This window comes from Nilaparvata lugens, unplaced genomic scaffold (genome assembly GCF_014356525.2).
Source record: "Nilaparvata lugens isolate BPH unplaced genomic scaffold, ASM1435652v1 scaffold6774, whole genome shotgun sequence".
NCBI classification, from domain to species: domain Eukaryota; kingdom Metazoa; phylum Arthropoda; class Insecta; order Hemiptera; family Delphacidae; genus Nilaparvata; species Nilaparvata lugens.
The window spans coordinates 3,696-16,193 of NW_024092525.1; the positions used below are offsets into that span (position 1 = coordinate 3,696).

The following is a 12,498-nucleotide window of genomic DNA, read 5'->3' on the forward strand; positions in this document are numbered from 1 at the left end:
GTCAAATCAGTTACCTACGTATAATATTCTATGCAGAAAGGGCTTCAGTCCCGGACTGAAGCCCTTTATGCACAGAGTGACGAAAATTTTTCCGATCAGCTGACTGAATCGTATATTGTGATTCAGCTGCTCTGCATTACTTATTCATTCGCGGTTTTTGCGTTGAGGTTAGAAGCTGTTGTTTTGAGTACCGTTCAAGTAATTATTGATTTATATTATTATTATTGAAGAAATTATTTTTAATTCATTATGGTAGTAGTAGCGACGAAGACAATGACAATGAATCCAACATTGTTTTTGGAAAGAGGAAAAGGCACGAAGAAACGTATAGAAGAAACGTGAACAAACTGGCTAGGAACAGCGGTGCTGAGTATAAGAACTACAAAGGAAAAACTGTACGGTACATGCAAAACAATCGGACCTCCATGCAAGTAAGAAAAATTAAAATTAACTTAATTGAATAAGATATAGTCATTTTTACAATTGGATTTCTTGATCCATCAAAGACTCCAATGTCAACAAAAACTTTTCACACTCATATTAACACAATAAACTGTCTGTGATGAAATATGTCATGCAGACATTGAATAATAATTTTCTCATTCAATGGTGTGTTCAATAGAAGTTTATCTTACCGGTAGTGAATTTCTGCTTTGTTAATAATTTATATTAAAAGGTACATCCTTTGTTAAACTTGTTCCTGAGCTTAATATCACCATTCTACCTGGTCTACCCATACCTTGTACTTACTGGTACTCTACCATTACTATTCTTTCTAGCCTAATGTACATGATTATCAGTATTTAAAATTTACTAAATTTTAGTATTGTATAAATCCAGCTTTACCTACCTAGCCTACCTACCTTATCTAATTTGAAACATTTTATTTTGTTTCAGTTGCAAGAGACACAAGTGCTTTGATGGATACAGGAGTTGGACAGAATCGACATACTACAACGTATTTTGAACCTACCTTCTAAAAATGAGCAAGATTTATTCATTCAAAGCTTGATGAAATTCATGATGTGAAGCAACGACGTCCACGGAAGGATGATAGTGCACGTACTGTTGATAAGATGTATACCTACTTTGTTATGGTTGGTAACCAAAGGACTCCGGTATGTTACAAAGCTTTTTTATCATTACTATCAATTAGTGATAAGCGAGTGAAAAGACTGAGATCACTGGCCAAAGAAGGAAAAAATCCATTAGACAAAAGGGGAAAGGCACCTAGTGTTAACAGAATGAGTATTGAAAACCAAGAAAAAATTAGAAGCCATATTCAGAGTTTTCCAACTAAGCTTAGTCATTATGCTGGTAGGGCCACAGAGTATTTGGATGCAAGACTCAGTATTAAAACTATGTACGATCTATTGGTTGCCAAACACCCAGGAATTTGTAGTCCAGCATATTTTTATGAGTTTTTTCACGAAAACTTTAACCTTAGGTTTGGAAGACCCCAGATTGACACCTGTTCCACATGTGAAGAGCTTAGCATTAAGCTTAAGAACCCAAACTTGAATGATGCAGCTAAGAGAGTTGCAACTGCAGAATTAATGGTACATAAAAGACGAGCAAAGAAGTTTTACAACAAAATCCAAGAAGAAGCCATGAACCCTAAAAATGAATCACATGTACTTTCCATATGCATGGATTTCATGCAAAATCTCAGCATTCCTCAAATTCCTGTCCAGCAAACTTTTTACCTGCGACAGATTACAGTAAATGTTTTTTCAATCCACAACATAAAACAAGGACAGCAAAAGTTTATGTTTATCATGAGGGTGAGGCCAATAAGACCCCTAATGAGGTTTGCTCGTTTCTCTATGAATATCTGAAAGAGGTACCATCAGAAGTAACAGAGTTAAGACTTTTTGCAGACAACTGTGGGGGTCAAATAAAAATCACACATTGACCAGATTTTTGTTGATGCTCACAGATACAGGTCGTTTTGAAAAAGTCACCATGTTCTTTCCAGTAAGGGGCCACTCGTTTTTGCCCTGTGATAGGGATTTTGCCACAATTAAACGGCATGTTAAAAAGTATGACAGAATTTACACTGTTGGTGAAATTCGAAATCTTATTGAAAGTAGCAGCACTAAGCTTGGTAACAATCCAAAATTTGTAGTAAAGGAAGTTGAAAGTAGTGATATTCTGAACTTCAAAGCCTTGTGGCCTACCTATTATAAAAAAAGTTGCATCTCACAGAAACAAACAAAAAAAGCGTTCCAAAAGCAATAAAATTCATTTTGAGATAAGCAGCTACAGACAAATGACTTTCAACAAAAATAAGCAAGGTATAATATATGCCTCGAAAATGATTGATAGTATTGTGAGTCACTCGTTTAAGATGTGTAAGGATGCGAATGCGAAGCCAACTTTGCCACCAGCTGCAGCTTATCAAAGTAATATTCCAATCAAAACAGCAAAGCTGAACGACGTCAGGCATCTCCTACCATATATTCCCAAGAACATCTTGAGTTCTACAAAGCATCATGGACTGGCCTACAGTAGAAGGAATCGATCCAGAAATACAAGATGATTGAAATTTAATTTAAAAAATTAAAACTTTAAAGTTTTTTATTTACTTTTTTCCACATGAGCTGATCATTAAAACTTACTGTTAAAAAATTCTCAACTGTATTGTTTTAGTCAAAAATCCTTTTTTGTTCATAATAACTGCTTTCCAGTGGCAAAATATGTTGAATTTTGCAATATATAGTCACTTGAGTGTGAAAAAAGTGTGTATAAAGGTGAATTTACATGCAACAAGAGCTTTGCATAGGGTTATGTGCAAAAAGGGCTTCAGTCAACCAACAAAAAAAATTTTTTACTCAATAATTATAAAAAAATTATTGAATTCTTTATAAAAATTCAATATTGAAAATATCTCCCTTCAAATAAAATAAATATGTGTTTTCAATTTCTCTGTGTTTTTGAGTGAGACAGTTTTTCTTGTTTTTCTCAAAACCATGATCACTTGACTGAAGCCCTTTTTGCATGAAGCGATTCAACTTTTAGGTTATACATTCAAGAGATTTAGGTTATTACAGAATGACCCAAAAGAATGGTCGGCTTTTAAATGACTATAACTTGAATAATTCCCACATACTTTTATTTCTATATATTATGAGCTTGTTCAATTGTCTAATTTCAGAAAACGTCATAATTAACAAAATTGCTTCAAGTCGTCCGACGTTCCATTAGGTGGCGTGATTATTTTTGGCCTTTGTTTGCCGCTCTTTCTTTACAGTATCACGTATGTTAATTATGACGTTTTCTGAAATTTGACAATTGAACAAACACAGAAATATAGAAAACTAAATGTATGTTGGAAATTATTCAAGTTATAGTAATTTAAAAACCAACCATCCGTTTTGGGTCATTCTGTATCTTACAACAAACAAAAACATTCAAGTAAAACACAACGTTCACATTACACATATAAGGAACTAATTTTATCATCAGAAGAAACATAAATTATCAGCCATACTAAATTGGGATATTTATTGGGAACAATTTTCAGTAAGTCAAAATCACACTGATTATCCAGAAGCGAAATGCTAGTTGCAATTCAATACAGAAGTGGAATTAGTGTTATCTAGCTCTAGAAGATCCACATTTACGAGTGACATTTTGAATGAATAACGAAACACATTGGAAAAACTGGTTATTTATCTAGTAATCAGTCTGCTACTATTTACATTTTATTTTACATACTACTATATTCATTTCATTACATTCATGACAGACTGCACACTGTCAAACGAGAGAAGGAGGTCATTTCAAGCATCTTTTAAAATGAATGTTAGTAGCAGACAGATTACTAAATAAATAACCATGTTTTTCAATGTGTTTCGTTATTCATTCTAAAAAGTGTTGATTTAAGTTTCATTACTTTACCTATCATTTCTTACAAACTAAAACTTCAATCAGCCGCCATTTTGGTAGAGTATATCATAGAACATTTTTATTGATGCCATCTTTCTAGTTTTAAAAAAGCATTTAAAATGATGTAGCACACAATGGGTGTTAACAATATTAGAGTTACAACCCCTAAGTCACCCCCTTCCTTATGAGGGGTTGAAATTCAGTTGTACGTCAAAGGTAGAGTATTCGTCCAAAACTTATCATGAAAGTTACAGTATTATAACTACAACAGTCTCCAACTTATTGAAGGGTTCCCATACATTATGACTTACTCTGTATAAATACATTTCAACTCAACTAACTTAACTACCGTAAATGATATGTGCAGAATAATAGTTTCTTCTTGTAGATACCTCTCCAGCCGCTTCCAGTAGAATGGGAAATTATCAATTTTAAAAAACTTCCTCACTTTACCAAAAGCGGCCCAGAGATCCTTGTTTGTCAGCTATCTTGTTAACAATAAGTTAATAAAAGTGGTGAGTCTTTTTTCCTATTACATGAATAATATTAATTTCATTTATTGACTGATGGAAATATCGGTATGGATCGCTAACGATTTTTCATCACTGTATAAAAAAAATTATTAGAAGTTCAATTCAAATTTATGTTTAAGTAACTTGAAAGTAAAGCAACAAGGAGACATAATTTAGGGCCGGCCTCCGAGTTCGAGATTTAGCTTAGTTCTAGACTTTAAACAGCTGGAGTCAGAAAATTGGCTTTCCGATATGGAGAGTAGTCATGGTTTTTAAGATATTTATTTTCTTATTTCTAAAATATTGGAAACATTTTTTCTTGACAAAATGAAGCATTCCTAAATAATTAAAATAGCTGATACTTTACAATTTAGTCGTTATTTTATTTTGTGTTCAACTTAAGTGTTTTTGGGAAATTTAATTTAAACGTGGACTACGACGAGGCCCCGTTTCGGAAAGCCAGTTTTCTGACTCCAGCTGTTTAAGTCTAGAGCTTAGCTAAATCCCGAGCTCGGAAACCGTCCCTTAAAATATTTTTATGGTAAACTTCATTCGCTTGATCTGGCAAAAACCATGCACAATTCGGGTGATTCACAACCGAACAAAGATAATTCAAGAAACATAAATTCGGGTTGACCGTCACATTTTCAAGTAATTCATCTAGCACTTCAATCTCAAGGGTTTACTATAAAATGAGGATTATTGACATATCGGAGATGTTATCAATTGACTTATTATAGCATGGTAATCCAACTCTGAGCAGAAGTAATCTATGATGAAGCCTGGTGTATAGACTAGATTTTTTTTAAGATTTCGTCTTGGAGACTCCAGGAGGGAGTATAAGACAAGTCATTCTTATGAATACTCAAATTCATACAGTACAGAACAGTCAAAGTGTATAAATCACCAATCCATACGGAATAGTCAAGTGAAATAGATGGAGATGTTCTTGGTTGTGTGGTATAATAGCAAGTTCCGTTGAAGCGGCGACAAACCAGTTCAACTGAAACAGGAGAAAAAAGCGATCAGAAACAACAGCAAAATACCAAGGAATAATAAGCTTTTAATGAATTTGTTATTACTTCATTACAAGGCATATAAGTGCTGAAATTAAAATATTGAATATGAAAAATATTCATATATGAATATTTCTTGTAACCGGTGGAGGGTTTTATCATAGCCACCTCTAATACAAGGCCCCGGCCTTGCAACGTCGCAGCGTAGGCCTAGAATCTAATACATGATTGGTGAAAAAGATCAGCTGGTATTTTAAAAAATCTTTTTACCAATCATGTATTAGATTCTAGGCCTACACTGCGACGTTGCAATATCGTAGGCTAGTGCCTTGTATTAGAAGTGGCTATGGTTATTTATAAGCCTCTTCAACTCACACCGTACATAAAATATGTAGCTGAGAATCTCTCTATACGATGACTTAGTTAATTTTCCAAAATATGAAATATATAAAAATGCATGTGGTTCGATAGACATTATACTACTGCTGTGCGAGGTATATCGAGGGGGTGTTTCTTCTCTTCAATAATATTTTATAAAATTATACTGCTATGAAATCTCTTTTGATTGGTTTAGGAGCTTATAGTGACAAATGCACAGATTATTATCATTATTCAATTGTCACCTAGTTAAGCAACTAGCAACTACGAGCCATGAACTTCAATGAAAAATATTCATAAAATTCGACTTCAGGCTTATTAACTAATCAAAACTAATAAATAGAATCATGTCACATTTGAAATTTTCAAACAAAACAAGTTATTCAGCAATCAATTCAGGTCATGAAGGCATATTCAATTTTTAATTTCAATACTTGGGAACTTGCTAACTTGCTGCAACTATTGTAGATTGGGCCTCGGTCATTCTATGAAACTGAATTTTGAGCTATAAGCTTATAAGAAAAAACAAGAGTTTGGCACTCACCATTTTAAACAATTTAAACTTGGACTCTTCAGAGACACTTACATACGATTTAAGAAAACTCACTATACTTGAGCTCACACGCACAAATTATTTCCTGATTCTCTCTTACTACTCTATAAAATTTGATTTCCTATTTAAATAGATAAAAATTACTGATAACTGAAATTTGTCAATTAGTCCCTCTGGATGGGAAATTGACCCATTCAGAGGACCGAGGCTCGCACACCGTTACACGATGTTTCCGGTAACGTCTCAATTAGGACTGTGGCTTTTCACTGAAATTATTCCCCTTCCACTAGCGTTGAGCATAACTTTCAGTGGAAAAGCCAAAGCTGCAAAAAGGTCAACGTTCGTAAAATTCCAAATAAAGAAGCTTTTTCGACATGAAATTGAAATTGTATTTGAAAAATGCACGAAAATTGCTTTAATTTCGACAACTAAGCAACAAGTTAGCAAATTCAATAAAAAACATGGTCAATTCTCATACTAAAAACTCAAGGTTCAACATAAGATAAAAATCAAAGTTCTTTCAGTTCATAACCTGCAAAAGATAAGATACACAGAAAAAAAATACTACAATTATATCCACTCAATATCACACTATTACATTTCAACAATATGAGTATGAAATATTCACAATACAGACAATTAAAACTTACAAAACTACATTCCAAACTACAATATGAGATATCCAAAAACTGTATAAAGATTTCCCTTTTGACACTGCCAACTGAATGAAATTTTGTGAGTTGTGATTACAGTAGGAAAGAAATAATTCTTGTTAGGATGTAGTAAGCTAAATGAGCTCACTCATCATCTCTCGTTCATCACTGCTCATATATTTTCTATGATATGCACAACCATTCTATAGTGAGGTCCACGTTATAATGGCAGTGGAGAAGGATAGCAAAACAACGTTGCCGATCCTCTGTCTTGTCATGCCTTCTACAGACGGTAGCTAATACAGGTTTATGATATAATAATTAATTATTTTCTTGTTTGAAATAATCAATTTTATTTTATAAACCACGAAATTATATTTTCCAATAATTTCATACTGAATTTTAATGATGAAGATGAAATATTTTGTTAATTTATTATTAATTCTACATTGTTAAAAGACGATCTGGCAACAGAGTAAAGCGAGAAAGAGATAGCGCTATTTGCTTTATTGAATGATAGACAAGGATGGCAATACCATGCTAATCAAACACTGCCATTATAACGTGGACCTCACTATAGGAAGTTGTATGGTCGCTGAAGAGAATGAATTATTATTGTTTGTAAGCAGGATTATACCAGGTCATCTTTTTCCCTCGATCTCGATCTCATATCATACGAACAAACAAGCGATAGGGGGCAACTTTCACAGAGCCAACAGTTAAATATCATTCCCACAAACGCCCTGTGATCCATGCGGCCAGAACGTGAATTTTGTCAAGTTATAGAACCACAAACATGGCGGCCTAACTTAAGTCTGCTGCCAAGTGCTAGTTACGTAGCGTTATTAGTTTTTTGCAAGCAAAATGCAAAGTTCAGTATAAATCTGAAAATTATTTTAATAATGTGTGGTTACCGGAAATCAGATGCATTTGAGTACCAAGTACTAAATGAAGTAACGTGAGTAATCAAAGTATCGTTTCTATTGAATACGTTAAGTAGTGAGGGATAATGACTGCATCAAGTAGATGCTTAATACCAACAAACATAACAATATCCTGAAGAGAGAAAGAAACCGAGGATTAACGTACCGTTCGTAAGATTTGGAGCCAAGCCATTATTATTAATATGGTAATATTATATATATACAATATCATATAGTAATATGATCGATATTATTATTCACTAATAGGCCTACTATATATCGGCCTGTCTCCCAAGATCTTTCTAATTGAGATTTTGATTGGTTGCCTTTCAGGGATTTGATGTGCTCTGGCAATTTATTGAAAAATATGACACCTTTAATAAATTAATCATTCTCTGTTAGTTTCTTATTTACCCTTATCCTGTGATAAAATTTAGAGTTTCTACTGTTCTTGCTATGTAGCCTAGTCACTTGAAGCAGTCAATTTATGTGAATTTTGTGGATGAAGATTATGGTTTTATATATGTAGAGAGCATAAACTGTCAATATTTTATAGTTTTTGAAATGTAGTTCTACAAGAGTCTCTATATTCCTAGTCTAAAAATATCTCAATATTCTTTTTTGAACGGGAAAAGGTCTATTCATGTATTTATTGGCAGCTCCTCCCCATATTATACCATGGTCTAGATGAGAGTACATGATTCCATAATAAATCAGAAGAAGCCGATCTTCAGTTAAATATTTGGAAAGCCTTTTGAGAATGTAGGAATTTCTATTTTATTTTATTTGTGATGTAATGATATGATCTTCCCGGTCAGTTTTTCAACAATGTGAATACCAAGAAATTCAACTTTTTCCTTACTTCTAGTGGTTCATATCTACGAGAGCAGTTTGGATCCAGTGAAAATTGATGTAAAATCTGGTGTGGCGCACTCACACAACTTTTCTTTGCTGTTATGAAAATTATGATCACCTGACGCTAGTGTTCACGCGCATCTCAAGTCTATTATCCAAAGATCTGAGCCAGCTGGTGACAGGACAATAACGCTGGAGACACACGAGGTCTGCTATCTCTTCATAGTGAATGATTTAATAGAATCAACAGTGGCCAACAGTTTGCAATTGAATAATAACATTTCTTGAATTTCAAGCTTATTTTCAATTTTTAGTGAACATTTTACTGAACATTAATTGTAGAGATTTTCATTCTCAATCTTTTCCACTTATTTTGTGTTTAAATTGTATCTGAAGCCTGATTATTGGGAATCTAAAATCAAACTTTGCATAGATGGGGCGGAGCTCTTGAAATCTCTACTCTACAGATGTGGGACTTGTGGCAGTTGATAGAGTTTATCGATGACTATTTTAGGTATAAATTTGATTGTGAAAAACCCTGTTTTTGACAACATTTTCGCCATTTTAGCCGCCATCATAAATTGCAGTTGATCGAAATTGTTCGAGTCGGATCCTTATTGTTTAAGGACCTTGTTATAGCCTACACTGTATCTTATAATATTCAACGGACATTTGCCGCTTGCGTTATATGGTATTTTAAATGAAAAAGAAATTAGACCTTTACCTTCGATCTTGTTATGGGTGAATCGAGCATCTGCACTAGATGCAACGCCAACTCTTTCACGATGGATCTCAGCCGGAATATTCTTGCACTTCATTCTATAAAGAAGAATAATTCAAGTTTAGAAGTTGTTAATCAGTTGGTTTCTACAATTGTTCACTAAAGGCGTAATCCCTTAGCGATGGCTCTAGCCGCGCAGAGGAAAAAGTTTGTGGGAATAGCACTTTGGGAAGTTAATTGAAATAAAATGATTTTATATACCGTACACAATTTAACTAAGGCTATGCGTTAAATAATATCAAAATCAAATCATTTATTGTCACACAACATTAAAATGTTACAACAACGTCATTAATAACACAGAAACATCAGTTTAAAAATCTATTACAAAGAAATCTTCAACTTTCATTGACTAATACTTTTTTAAATATTTACAGTAACTATTAAAGCTCATTCTTTTGATATTTTCAGGCAAAGAGTTATAAAGTTTTATTGACATGTATTGCCAGTTTTTTTGGGAACTTGTACACTGGCAATACTCGACTCTTATATTATTCCTATTTCTAGTGTTATGTTGGTGTATACTAGAGTTAACATCATATTGATTTTCAGTTTTCTTCACTGAAATCAAGCATGACAATACATACAAAGATGGCAGAGTTAAGAGTCCGAGTTCAATAAATAATAATTTGCATGGATTACGAGGACCTTGTGGCAAATTATTCTCACTGCTTTCTTTTGACATTTAAACAAGATGTCTGTAGTTGAGCCATTTCCCCACAGCTGGATTCCATAAAGCAAAAGGCTATGAATAAGGGCAAACTAAACACTCATTAAAACAGACATATCTACAATATTACATAATCTACGTAAAAGGAAGATGGCCTTGTTGATTTTTTTAATAAATATATGTAGCCTATATGACATTTCCAAGTCCGGTTAGTATCAATTCTCACGCCAAGAACTTAAGGGCACGCCACACCAAGCTCGCTACCGCGGCGGTAGCGAAGTTTTAAAAATCGCTAGCCATGTATTCAGGTTGATCGCACCACACCAGTTCGCTACCGCGGCGGTAGTACGGCGCACTACCACCTACGACCGCCTGCTAGGCGATTCAACAAAAGGTCGCTGAGAGGTAGTACGGCGGACAAAGCGAGCTCAGTGTGGCGCGCTCAACCTGAATACATGGCAGGCGATTCGAAGAGGTAGCGCATGCGCACAGAGTGCGTGTGTGTATGCACAGAGTGCGCATGCGCTACTAGACTCACTACTCAGGGACTACCGCTAGCGGACGTTTTTCGGTGTGGCGTGCTCAGCTGAGAAAACTACCACCAGCGGTACTACCTCGGCGGTACTGGCGAGCTTGGTGTGGCGAGGCCTTTAAGGACTTACTAAGGACTAAGGCCTTTAAGGACTTTAAGGACTCGCCACACCAAGCTCGCCAGTACCGCCGAGGTAGTACCGCTGGTGGTAGTTTTCTCGGCTTGAGCACACCCACCGAAAACGTCCGCTAGCGGTAGTCTCCGAGTAGTGAGTCTAGTAGTGGGGGGAGGGCGTGACTACAGCACTCAGCACTGCGCTACCTCTTCGAATCGCCTGCCATGTATTCAGGTTAGCGCGCCACACTGAGCTCGCTTTGTCCGCCGAACTACCTCTCAGCGAACTTTTGTTGAATTGCCTAGCAGGCGGTCGTAGGTGGTAGTGCGCCGTACTACCGCCGCGGTAGCGAACTCGGTGTGGCGCGCTCAACCTGAATACATGGCTAGCGATTTTAACTTCGCTACCGCCGCGGTAGCGAGCTTGGTGTGGCGTGCCCTTTAGGCTTAATTGAGTTTATGTCGCATTAATTTTTCTGTCAAGCTCAAAGTTATATCCTCTGTTTTTGTGGAATTAATGCTCAGATTGTTTGCTGCACACCAATCTTCAATTTTAGAGGTATTATTCAATGTGTTAGAATACAAATGATCCTTATTCTTATTAGCCACTTTCAAACCTAAGTCATCTGCAAACAAATACGAAGCACTATCGTCATTACAAGAATCAATAATAATATTAGGCAAATCATTAATATAAACAATGAATAACAGTGACCAAGAATGGAACCTTGTGGCACACCGTATTTGACTATTTCACCTCTATAATACTTGCCAATTTTTTAAACATACTGTACGGTACTCTTTTGTAAGATAGGAATAAATAAGGTCAACAGCCATTGATTCAACCCGTAATAGATAGTTTATGACATAATATAGTATGAGTAATATAATAAACAAAATTTTTGGTGTAGTGCACTATATTTATGGGCTTCTGACAATTAAGTTAGTTAGGTTTGGTATGGGTTGTGTAGGTTATTAAAATCCATACAGTACCGTACTGATCAATGTTTATCACAAAAGTCGATGTAGCCCATATTATTTTACTCCCACAGGTTGCAGTGTATGAGCTTTTCTAGAAGTGACGTGAATTTTAAATGTATGAACAAACCAGATTTTTAATGATCTTTCCAAGCGATCAATTGATTACTGTAGATTCATAAATTGGAAAAAAAGGTGCACCGTATTTATTGCCATTTGAAAAGATATTCATCTGAAAAAGAACTACCTATTTAAATCATGAAGATTTATTGACAGACACCCATATAGGGCACTTTTTTTAAAATTTCAAGCAATAGGAAGTTATAAATGAGCAGGATATAGGCCTAGTTTACTAAAGCAAAGTTCCAAGTAGAATTTAGTTATGTTACTCTTTATGCTCAAGTTACCTACTCGTGTAAAAATATTTGTTGTACGGTATGGAGTTGACTTGACTTGAATTTCATATCAATTGTTTGTTTTATTCTGATTTGTATATTCACAATTAATAATTTACCTAGTGTATAAATTAAAATGGACATACCTAACCTACATAATATTTGGACAATTCAAGACAAAATTAGGAATGAAGAAGTTTTAGGCAATAGCCTGTTTTTTCTCCACCAACTATTGTATTGTTTGCTC

At 34.8% G+C, this 12,498-nt stretch overlaps 1 protein-coding gene across 1 annotated transcript; it reads right to left on the reverse strand.

The window, feature by feature from the left end:
* Window positions 1-5,050: 5,050 nt before the first annotated feature.
* On the reverse strand, window positions 5,051-9,695 carry LOC120356437. The gene is made up of 2 exons (XM_039445376.1): window positions 9,506-9,695; window positions 5,051-5,406 (listed from the first exon to the last, which is right to left on the reverse strand). The coding sequence occupies exons 1-2, from the start codon at window positions 9,597-9,599 to the stop codon at window positions 5,198-5,200; spliced, it is 303 nt and encodes a 100-aa protein (XP_039301310.1). The 5' UTR covers window positions 9,600-9,695; the 3' UTR covers window positions 5,051-5,197.
* Between the last annotated feature and the right edge of the window lie 2,803 nt (window positions 9,696-12,498).

Coding starts and splice junctions, on each gene's coding strand:
- LOC120356437 (XM_039445376.1), bottom strand. CDS start 9,599: ATGAAGTGCAAGAATATTCCGGCTGAGATCCATCGTGAAAGAGTTGGC. Junction 5,407..9,505: donor CACCCATAACAAGATCGAAG/GTAAAGGTCTAA, acceptor CTCCTGTTTCAG/TTGAACTGGTTTGTCGCCGC.